General features: G+C 41.0%; 1 protein-coding gene across 1 annotated transcript in view; it reads left to right on the top strand.

Moving 5' to 3' along the window:
• Window positions 1-4,387: 4,387 nt before the first annotated feature.
• The window catches only part of slc4a5b (solute carrier family 4 member 5b), a gene marked incomplete at both ends in the record, with an annotated part of 30,500 nt that continues 22,228 nt past the window's right edge, over window positions 4,388-12,659 (top strand). The window contains 2 exons of the mRNA XM_080847480.1: window positions 4,388-4,448; window positions 8,851-9,078. Of these exons, the coding sequence (XP_080703606.1) occupies window positions 4,388-4,448; window positions 8,851-9,078 (289 nt within the window). The remainder of the gene's footprint in view (window positions 4,449-8,850; window positions 9,079-12,659) is intronic.

The raw sequence follows: 12,659 nt of genomic DNA, 5'->3' as shown, positions 1-12,659 counted from the left end.
CACTGTGGGGGTGATTGACTCCCCGAGTGCTCTGAGCTCATATGTGCTGAGTGTGAGTTCAGAGTGTGTGTTAACGCAAGTGCCATTGGACCTTTTGCTCCTCTGCACTATGCCAGGTACTCGCTGAAGAATGGCTTTGTAATATCCGTGCGATACAGACAGAACAGCTCAACACAGTGCACTGGTTTGAATGTAGTTTTTTGGGCGAGTTGCAACAAGATTTACTCAAGTTGAACTCAACCTGCAAGAACCACAAGAACCTTTCAGTCTTCTCTCCTCTTTCTAAATACTCACAGGTAATGTTCTCATTGGCTTCAGTGTGACATTTTCAGCACACATGTATTCTGTCTTGGATAAAACCTAGTGGGGGTTTTGCCCAGATTGGTCCTTTGTTTAATCTGCAGATGATATGGCAAACAACGAAAGCTTTGAACAAACTTGTATTTGTATTTGCTTAGGAAAGCACACTGATATTGTAAGCGGATTTTTCTCTTTGGACACTGGAAATGTCAGTAATGGGCAATTTTAGGATCCAAATTAGGAATTATTGTGGATAATCATGAACATTATGTACTGGAAAATGTCACGGCAACTCTGTCAGTGTGTGGCGTTGTTGTTTGTGTGCTGCTTTGGTGTTGTTTGGTGTTCTGATTTGGTTTTGTTTGGTGTGCTTATTTGGTGTTGTTTGGTGTTCTGATTTGGTTTTGTTTGGGGTGCTGTCGCGGATATACAGATTTCCTCTAAGAGACACGGATGGAAGTTATTATAATGGACAAATTATTGTCTGTTGTGTAAAATAAATTACTTTGTATCTTGTGTTTCTATAAATGTATGAATGTGAAACACATGGAACCCTAAACTAACATCATGCAGATGATACAACAGCTTTTGGAGTATTAATCGTTTGTGTTAATCATTACTCCAGTTTGCAACGGTTTTATGAGCATCAGCACCAGAAGGAGCTGAAGAGTCTCAGGTTCCTGCTTGTGTGACCTAAGAGAACTTTGCGTTGCAATGAGATCCGCTCATAATTTCCGATTACATAATTTTTTCCTCCCTCCATATCACATTTTACTCTTTAATCAATCGGACCCGAGGTACGCTACCGCTGGACAGACACGTAATTAGTTTATGGGATTGGGTGTGGTCTAGTCACACACACACACATATTTCGGATTGCACTCATTTACTCATGTACGCAGATTCTCTCTTTCACTTACACACAGACACGCACACACACACAGACACACACACACACACACACACACACAAACACACACACACACACACACACACACACATTTACAAACACACACACACACACACACACACACACACACACACTCATTCACAAACACACAAACCCACCCTGCCCCCAGCTCCCCACGCACACACACATAAACACACATACACACACATACACACACGCAGAGATAGACAAAGGCTTTTCCGGGGCTGATCAATACCCCTGTCATTGCTGATTAGGAGATGGTGTGCGCGCTGCTGTGCAGTCAGTGTGAAGGGCGTTGATGTGACTCTACTTATTACGCACACAGGGTGGGAGGCCACAGGAAACCCTTCACCACTGCGTCCCGACTCAAGCCTTATGGAAACATCAGTAGACACAAAGTAATCATATTATTATGGCTGCCACTGGTCGGCGATATCATATACTAAGACTATTATAGACTTCACCAATCCACATGAAACTTGGTATGGTTGTGGGCCCGCATGGCTGATATGGAACAGAAGGTTTACGGTCCCAAGATGTGTGTATCTCCCTTGGTTTAAGAGCCCCCTGAAGTGGGTCAAAGGGGAATAGCTTGAAAATATTTTTTTCCCCCAAATTATTAAATAATAATATGATTACTTTGTGTCTACTGATGTTTCCAACTGGCACCTTGGCTCCTTGGCTCACCTGGCACCTTGGCTCAACCTGCACTTAAGCAGCAACAGGCCCGCACTTCTTTTTTTATTCTTTCTATGTCGTTTTATAAGCAATATTTATTGTTACACCAGGTTTTTTAATGCTCTTAGCTTGATTGTTCTCCCTTGTACGTCGCTTTGGACAAAAGCGTCTGCTAAATGACTAAATGTAAATGTAAATGAAAGCTGGCGCATCACCGTAGCCCATTAAGAATTCATATATGAAGTGGCGCCACCTAGGGAATAATGTTCAAAGCACCTAACTTGCTGATATCTTGTGATGTAAAGGTTCAAACCTCCCGAAACTTGACACCCTGCATCACCACCACATTCTTTGGATACATGCCAAATTTCTTGGTCAAGGGCACCTCAACCCTGGATGTGGGCATGGGACTGCAGTGCTCAACCACTTTCCCCACCCACATTTTCCCTAATTGTCGGGGATCGAACCGGCAACCTTCCGGTTACCAGCCCAACACCCTAACTAGTAGGCCACGGCTGCCCCATTCAGCTTCTTCAACAAAATGACAGCTTGATAACAAATCAATATTCAACAACCAATACATGCCTGTGTGAATGGCCAATCTCAATGAAATGTTATTGGCTCATTCATGATGGCATATAGAGGCTAGTTGCCAAATTTCAAACAAATCAGCCTCAAGATGCCACCACATCAAGCTACAACATGTTTTTCTGTATTCCTCTGACATGGTTTGATCTTCAAAATTAATTTAGTCATTAAATTCAAATGGTCCTCTTTCAACCCCCCTTTGGAGCAGTCAAATCATTCAACCTTTCGTTAACTGGGGCAGTTCGCACATACCACTTGGACCCCAATGATCGCTGCTTGCGGATATATTCAAGCTTTATTATAGCTTATTACAGAGTATTCCCCTGTACTTTTATAAATATCAATACTTGTCGGCCTATATGAAACATCTACTCTTCATCTAGTATTGTATTCAATTCAATTCTTGCCTTCAACTAGTAATCCTACATTTCACAAAATGTTTTTATGATTTAGCACAAGAATATATGTTATCTCAAACTCATCCTCAAATTCACTAGACAGGTCTCGAAACCACAGAACGTAACTGAGTGGCTCTGATTCGCACCCTATTAGTGTTCAGCCACCACATCCATTAAATATAGTTCATTAGATTTTGTCTAAATATTTATGCTAGTTGTGGCCAGTAACAAGAAAATATCTTGGGATTTCACTTCATGTGGCTTCACTTACCAAAATACCTATGCCTATAGATACGCCTACTCTTGACTGTGTGTAATTGATTTTTTTATTAAAATTGGTCTAAATTTCGTGCCTGAACAGAATTTAAAATTGTTATGTCCAAACATCCACTGATCTCAACACTGAAATATCAGCTGATTCCATATTTATTTGTTGTTGTTTATTTGTTTATTTATATTTATAATTGTATGAGATGTAACTGAACACCTCATTTTCGAGTGGTGTCTCTGCCACTCATTGTTCTTTGTGGTGACAGTGTGTGTGTGTGTGTGTTTGTGAGCGTTCGTTAGAGCTCTGCAACACCACCTCCCTGCTAATTACATCTCTCCTAATTATAAATCCGCATTGGGTTTTCCTCTTGTGTGGACATTGATTCCATTAGGCAGTGGGCCCACGTGCTGCCCCGTGTGAGACCCCGTCCCGGTCCAGTCACATGGCCTCAACAGCCCAATCCGGTCCGCCGTGGCTCTATGCCATGGAAACAAAACCCAAAGAAAAAATCAAAGCTTGTGTGCTTGTGATAGCCTCATGTTTGAGTGAATGGCAAAGGAAACACACATATTGCATCCAATAAATGCACATGTCTAGTCCGCTCTCACATCTGTGAATATTTCACTGCCACAATAGATGACTGAAAGAAAGAGTGGGCAGTTCAACATACCCTTTGACTGTAAAAATATGTTGTTGGTCACAGTATTTAACCCTAATGCTGTACAGAGATTCCTATGACAGGTTAAATTGTGGTACACAGAATAAACACATGTGGCAAGATGATGGAACAGGTCTATTTCCAGCAGCCCTGAGGAGCAGTCAGCCAAAGATGCACTAACAACTTTTTAATTAAATGATGATATCAAATGCCAGGAGGTGTTTGCATTATATGTGCAAAATGTATAGTATGTAGCAGGTATGTTTTTCTGTAGGTCAACTGATGGATCAAGGTGCTCCGATGAAAAAGGTCATGGGTTTTATTACCAGGGAACGCATCCATAGATAAAAGGCATATCTTATAAAAACTATGATAAAGTAAATGTTCATCACCAGCTCTTACTTACGGTACTGTACTTACTACAGTACGGTCCAGTGCAGAAAGTCCAGAATGTCTAAAAGTCTGATTGGAGAAAGCTGTCTATTGTATTGCTCCAATAAAATGCGGTAAATGTATCCCCATGACCTTTCATCTTTGAACTTTGCTCTTTGGTCTGTTTTAGGATGGATCATGACTGGCATGGAAGCAAGAAAAGTGGCCACAGGCACTATGATGATGACGAGGGTAAGTATGCGTGTGTGAGAGTGAGAGTGGGTGGATAGGGAGTACAATAATTGGACCAGACAGAGAGAGAGAGATGAGGCACATTATTCTCTGATATATGGGATTTAGGGGAGATTATTTTCTTATATATGGGATTTAAAAGGAGATTGTTCTCTGATATATGGGGTTTAAAGGGAGATATTATTCTCTGATGTATTGGATTAATGGGGAGAGATTATTCTCTGATATGTGGGATTTAAAGGGACATTATTCTCTGATATGGATTTAAAGGGAGAGGTTATTTCCTGATATGGGCCATTCTACCGAATTCGTGTAATATGCAGTCCCTCAACAATAAAATCTATTTACAAAACAATTAGGTATTTAGGCATAGATATTAAATTAGAAAATGTTATGGTCTATATAAACCCAATGCATTACATGAGATAGTGATAAGCTAAATATATATAAAATCATCATTTATAGGGTACTTTCTATTGGGAAGTAGCTGTCCCCAACCCTGACATCTAAATTTCAATGCCTTTAAATAACACTTTTCAATTTTTTTTGATTTTTTTCAATGATTTAATTTCAAAGATCTTTATGATTGGGTTGAAACAGAACTTGGAATATTTAGATTTATTGTGGGTTTAATTTTTAAATCAATTTACTATACTCAAAAAATCATGTCCCTAGTTTTCATGTCACTACCGAAACACAAGAGTTTTAGTCCATTGGCTGAGCCTGTGTTTTTGCCATGACTCTGCATTTTTGACCATGCAGTGACACTGCATCTCTGTCCCTCATGGTTGAATGGTAAGTAGCTAAATCCCATAGTTTTTATATAAATGTGTTCCAAAGTCTGAAAATCGACGTGTAACCTTAAGAATTGTCACTACCGAAACGCATGTTTTCTTCAATTAAGTAAACCTTTTGGGGTTTCATGGAAAATCTTATGTTTGTATGTGTGTACACCTCTTCAAAGATGTGTTTGCAAGCCGTGTGCTTGCTAGAATTCTTTATTTATGCTTAAAGTTAGCTAGAATTGTCACTACCGAAACAGTCACTACCGAAACATATGGTAGTGACCAGATGATTTTGGTAGTGACAAAGTGAAATGGCAAGTAGTTCAATCCCATAATTTTTAAATAAATGTGTTGTGTGGACTAAAGGGAGGCCCAGAGCACCTTTTGGATGATTTTGGGAGAGAAATGAACATCCATCCAACAGTGCAGTCACTACCGAAACAGTGTAGTCACTACCGAAACAAATCAATTGAACTTGAAAATTTGGTAAAAAATTCATTTCTATGGATTTCATTGTGAAAATCTTCAAGAAATATTTGTAAAAATACTCTTCAGAGAAGGGAAGGAAACACAATCTGAACAGGTCAATAATAATACTTTTTTACTATAGTAAATGTGATGTTTCGGTAGTGACAATTTTTGGAAGAGGAAAAACATTCCAACACATTCTGAAAATACAATATAAAACTTGACAGTTCTTTTACTAGATATGTGTACTTTAGATATGGTACAATATACATGCGGACAAAGTTTTGGGAAAAAACCATACAAAAATTCAAAATATATCCGACATGACTTTGCATCAATTCGGTAGAATGGCCCATATATGGGTTTAAAAAGGAGAGATAATTCTCTGATGTATAGGGAATGATTATTCTCTGATTAATTGGATTTAAGGAGTGGGATTGAGGGATTTAAAGGGAGAGATTATTCTCTGATATATGGGATTCAATAGGAGATTATTCTCCGATATATGGAATTCAAAGGGAGATTACTTTGATATATGGTATTTAAAGCAATATTCTCTGATGTATGGGATTTACGGGGAGATTATTCTCTAATATATGGGATTTAAGAGGAGAGATTATTCTCTTTTATATGGGATTTAAGAGGAGAGATTATTCTCTGATGAACGGGATTAAAGTGTGACATTAGAAGTGTGGGTTTTGGAGTCATATATTGAGTTATTGATGAACAAACCCAGAAGGGCTTTCAGTGTCAATACTCAGACTGGCAACATGAATATCAGGCGGACATTACAGGGCTAGAGAAGGGGTCATACTGTATAGGATTGACAGAAGAGCCATCATGACAATTTTCAAACTGAGGGTGTAATAATGAACGAGAAAGATTGTAAATGCATTGTGAAGGATAGATTTAGGTGTGTGTCTGTGTGTCTGTGTGTGCAGTAGGCTATGCTAAATATTCAGCTGATGCTGCAGTCAGTGGTAAAAAACTGGTGTTTAAGAGTTTAACTTTGAGTTTAACTTTGAGTTGTTTGACAGTAACTAGAGTTGTTATCTTGGTAGAACCTGAAGAAGGGGCAAAAAGGGCAATGCTTTGATTCCAAAAGACTGGCTGCCTAGAAATTCCTTGAAGTTCTTTGAATGTGAAGCCTTTAAGGCTCCCTCTCTAAGGATCAGCAAAGAATTATTTTCAAAGAGTATTGATTTCTCTGTGGGTGCTCAACAATTCTCTGCTTTACACTTAGTCCATGTGATTTCCTCTGAGTTTCTGTTTGTTCTCTGCCATCAGCTCATTTGGATTGCACCTGACTATGAAAGACATCTGGCCACATACATTTTAAAGTCAGCCACTACACACTCCCAAAGCCATTTAGCTCAGGCATTTACAAAAAGCTTGTACCTACTAGACTTTCTTGTTGAAAGTGTTAGCCTGGTGTGACGCCTAGAAAACAGTAGCACCAAAGTCATTGTCATTTTACATACTATGTGCACTGTATACATACAGTGACATGTATCTATACACTATTTATGTTGTGACTAGTGTTTGTAAAGGTGGCCAGTTTTAAATCGTCCTAGCTTCATTCTAGACTTAGCATACTAGCTGTAGAATTTTACAGGCCAGTCTTCTAATTTAGAATGTAGAAAGTTCTTACTACATGGACAACATGATGATGTGACTGTGACGGACCGAGCCACGGTTGCCGTCAAAAATGTGGGTGTGGCCCAAAAGCTCAGAGACAAGAGTGAGGGTTTAACAATATATGTTTATTGATACTTAACTTTCCTGGATAACTGCTAAGCCTCTGAATATGGCAGAGGACAAACAGCAACAGCCTCCAGATACACAGTGTGACATGCTAGGCCTCCATCTGTAGAGGACAATATTCAGCAGTCTAAAAACATAACAGAACCTGCTAAGCCTCTATATTGGGTAGAGGACGACAATCAGCAGTTCAATTCGGTCAACATAGGAACACATACCTGACAAGATTAGACTCACTCAACTAGACAGAACACTGAACATATATACATGGCGGCCAGCACCATTTCCACACCCCGGGGTAGACACAAAACCAAACGATACAACAATGACAAAACACAAACATAATATTGTCATGATCCTCAATCAAATAAATGACTATGACATAAATAAATGATGTGTCCAAGGTTTGTCAAAATCCACTTTATCCAAGTTGGATGGCCCAGACCATTTTTGGTGTCCCCCCTGCCAGTCTGGGCAATTAGCAGTTTCACAGAGGAAGGCTCTAATTGCAATCAGTGGTATGAGTGTTTGTGTGTGCGTGTGTGTGCAAACCATGACTGTTGGGTGTACTAGTGGTTATACAGTGGGAATCCGTGTGCATTTAATGTGCGCTCGCACCACGACCGTCACAGTGACTCTGTTCCATGGCTCAGCCTTCCCTCTGCATGCCCTAGTGAGTTAGTTTGTGTGTGTGTGTGGTTAGGGGGTGTTGGGGTATTAGGGTGTCATAGTCCATGGTCCAGCACCATACCTGAGCTGTTTCTCCTGAAGCTGAAGTAGGTCAGAGGCGGCCTGGGCAGTAAGGCGCTTTAAGTAGACTGACAGGCTGATTTGCTTTGAAAAACACCTCGGATGTCTGAGGCCCCCCAATCCCCCTACCCTCTCTTACGAGCCCCCCCCCCCCAGATCAACTCACGACCCATAGGGAAATGATTATAGAATCATGGTTTATGTTAGAGATTATTCTATGTGGCTTGATTATAGGGATTTTGTTCTCACTCTCTCACACACAGCCAAAGCTGTTCATATATTATTATGCCACTGATGCAATGTTCCCCTTTTGAAGTCCCTTTCAGATATGAACTGAACGCTGGGAAATACAAAGGCTTTTGGGGGAGGGGGGGGGGGGGGGGGGGGGGGGTATATGTGAACACACATGACACACATGTCATGAAGAGAGTAAGACATAATCCTGCCAGCACCCTAGCTTTTATAGATAGCAAAAAAATATTTAATAAAAATGAATATTCAATGAATGGATAGCGAATGTAATATGTATGTGTACATGTAATGGTTATACACGCAGGGTTCCTGTTCTTTCACTAGAAGCATTCCCTCCCATTTTCAACTCCATCTATCAACTCCATATTTTTTCGGTTGTCTTTCAGACCAACAGTCCATCTACATCGGTGTTCCGGTTCCAAGGGGTTACAGCAGACGCAAGCGCCGTCGTCATCGTCACCAATCACGCCACGCCGGTGAGGAGGGCCGCAACGAGCGCAAACACACACGTCACGAGCACCACTCGAGGGATGACCACTACGACCCTGACGAAGGCTCCAGTGGCCCCTCCCATCACCAGTCCCAGCAGTCGCTGGCCGACGTCAATGCCACAAGTAAGTCATCCATACACACAGGTGCATTAAGTCACACACACACACACACACACACACACACACACACATACTCACAAACTTTACATTACAATAGAATCATCAAAGGCTCGTTTTAGAACCTGCTGATCATCTTAATATGAGGAACTATTTACAGTTAAAAAAAGGATTTTTTTGGATCAGGAATAAGATTACTTATTATTATCATTATTAATAATAATAATAATAATAATAATAATAATAATAATAAAATAATAAAGACAGTAGATTTGGGTGGATCCCCTTCTCTGCATCTGACTACACGATAAAACTGAGCTATTTATTCTTGGCATTCCCACTCTCAACAAAAAAACTGACTCTGAGCCGTTTTTGGTCAAACCCAGGTCATATGCGCTGTATGTGGATGGGTGGCGATGTGTTACCATGAAGGTGGCACAGGCACAAGATTGAGCAAGACCTGATTAATCGCTCCCCTTAAGCCCTGCTCCCACACCCCCATCCCTGGGCATTCTCAAGCCCCTAAGCTGCTTATAACCTGAGGAACCCCTAACCCAGGCCCCAGGCCTTCACCCACCTGCAGCCCTGCCGCCTGGACTATACGTTATTAAAGTGAAACCACCAACAGGCAGACACTGTCTAGACTCACAGCATGACAATGCATTGCATCCTGCCCAGGGGTGTTTGCATTCTCAAGTCAAACATCTATGAGGCTGTATGTCTACACTTGAACGTTTGTCAGTGGTTTGGAAGAGGTTGGTGATTGTGGTTTTCATCTAAAAAGGGAGTAATGTCATCTATGTGGCAGTGATCTAATGTTTGGCCATTCCTGCAACAGCTTTATGGAGTTTAGAGATTGAAGCATTCTAGGGCTTATTTCCATGTAGATTTTTCTTATTGCAGTAAACTTCTGTCAGTTCTGTCTGTCACATGAATTTCTTTAGTGGCTTAGTGGTATCCGCAATGGCTTGGCGTCTGGCCCAATACGTAGTTAGATTGATGAAGTAGTATCAGTTCTGATGTTAGTCAGAGAAAACACTGCAGTTGTCACTTAGTCCCCTCAAACCCTAAGCCCCAGGTCTTATGCTTTAGTGACAGGTGTAGACAGCCAAGACACTGACTCTGGGAGGGGTGCTGGTCCTCAGCTGGTCCTGATCTGGTGTCTAGGCTAGGACAAATCTGCCCCTGAATCAGCTGCTGTGACGGAAAGGGAGACTGACGGAAACCAAAGAGGGACACTTTATTTGGATAGTCTGCCTACAGAGACTGCCTAGAGAGACTTGGCAGTTTCAACAAGATTGTTGAAATTCAAGTTCAGTCTTTTGAATTGTTCACTGAACATCACTTTAACCAAACCCAGCCACTTACCCTCACCTTAACCATAAATTGTAGTTAACCGAGTTTCAACAGATAGTTTGTTTATAATCTGAGCATCTGTAGATCTTGAGTCTATGTCGGACCATCCAAATAAATGACTGATCTGGCCAAGAGGAGGGAGAAGTGGAGGTGCACATTCTTCAGGAGGAGGAGAGTGGTGCTTGTTGGCCCTCCCAAGCATGAGCTGCTTACTCTGCCGTGGATTGTTTTTTTTTTTTTTTCACATTTAGCCCCAGAGGAATTAGGCTGTCAGCTTTCAAGGAGACCCACTCAGTCTAAAAGAGTCAGCAGGCAGGGCAGGAGGGCCTGAAGTACGCAGGAATGGTGCTGGACTTCGCTGGTCTCATTCATGGACAGTAACCTAAACTTTACATGGAGAGGTGATAAGAAGGGCTTACAACGAAGAGACAAGTTTGCTTCTAAGGGACTGAATCATTGAAAAAGAGGTAAACGAGAGAAGGCTGAGGCCCGTGGACAGTTAGGTCACTGGTGTGTGGGTTCTGCTGTAGCCAGTGTGTTGTGTGTTTGAGAGATGAAGCTGGATCAGGGAAGTGAGCCGAGGCTGCCAGGAACTCCCATGAGCCTTCAGGAATCCCTGCTCTCGCTATCATCGAGCCTTGCCTCCCGCTGCACCCTGCCAGGCAGTCAACAAGGTAATGTCCTGCTAATGCCACCGTCATCACATGATACAGCCATGGCAATGTCATGGTAATGCTCTGGTGATACTCAGTCTGCTTCCTGGGTTCCTCCTGAAGTGTGGCCTCTTCTTCCTGTTCTCACCTCCTTAACAGTCATTAGGTTGATTTTTGTCTCGTCATTTTAATATTAGAGGTATTTGTGGTACTGGTTGTAGTGACCTCTATAGTGTTTACCTAAGTACAGGAGTCAGTGGTTGAAAGTTATGTATTAGGCTTCGTTCACCTAGAGGTTATATTAAGGTTCTTCTGCAGTCCACTTTGAGAACTATTTAAACAAGAAAATAAAAGTGTGTAGTCCATGGTCATACACATAGTGGGAATTTTTGAATGGCACATTTTTGGAATTCGTGGACTCTGTGTGGTACATAAGTGCTGGAACAATCCTTCACTCTTTACGGCTCACACTTTGCATTTACAAGCAATTGTAGTTCTGAATGACTCTTGAATAACAAGTTAACACTAGTTTGTGCCTGACTGAATTATAACATCATCATATATTCAATATAGCATATCCAAGGAGTATATTTGTCCTCAATTGTGTATTTAATGAACATATTGGTTTATTTTATCAGTGGTTTTGCGTGATCTTTAGTCACAGTTAGAAATTAATAAATGGAGTAGATGAAGAGTTTATGCCCATTAGGCTGAAATTTCTAAAATAATCTTGAGGGTCACATAGATGGCATACCACAGCTCCACATGGGTGTCTCTGCTCTGGGATCAGTGGGGATTACATGGCTGCCCGCAATCAGAGAGAGAAAAAAAACACCCACTTGCGTTTAATCTGCGAGGGTCCACAAGCCAAGACGGGCCAGAACAGAAAACAACTTTTCATGCTGCAGACAACTCATCAGTCAAAAAAAAATGAACTAGATTTATGAGACTGCTCTAACGCCACAGGCTACAATAGCAGCTAATGTTTTTGTAATGCGAATCGCTCTGCAGACTTCTCTAGGTAGTAAATGTCAGTGGTGGTCCGTCAGGGCCTTCAAGGCCTTCTCTGCTGGCCTAAACATCATCAGAAAATAAATGTAATAAAATAAATTTAATTTTAATATTTTCTTTTCATAAATATGTATTAAATTATTCCCCATAGTCCATTATCTTCATTTCATAGCTTCCAGCTTTGTTAATTTATGTAAGAGCTTTCATCCAATCATATTTCAGCTATCATGTGTTGCCACGCTCGGAGAAATCTTCCCCGAGAACAGAAATCTTCTCTGAGGCCTTCAGAATTCACATTGAAGGCCCGTGTACATCTGATTGGTTATCACAACTGGCTGTTTCAGTTCATTTAAGTTGAATGGCAACCCATTCAGTTATTAAATATTGCCGGTTGTGTCAGGTGTTCTGGCTGGTCTCAAAAATGATGTGGCTAAGTAAGACCACGAAAAACTATCCACATGTGGGTAGAGCAGCACACTATCCCAATAGAAACAACTAAGCACAGTAGAAAAAGGTAAGTCATGAAAAAGGAGCCACATTCAGTCATACATTTAAATTGTTGTTGCT

Source organism: Sprattus sprattus (genome assembly GCF_963457725.1).
Source record: "Sprattus sprattus genome assembly, chromosome: 11".
NCBI classification, from domain to species: Eukaryota; Metazoa; Chordata; class Actinopteri; order Clupeiformes; family Clupeidae; genus Sprattus; species Sprattus sprattus.
This window is presented reverse-complemented; position numbering and strand designations above follow the sequence as displayed.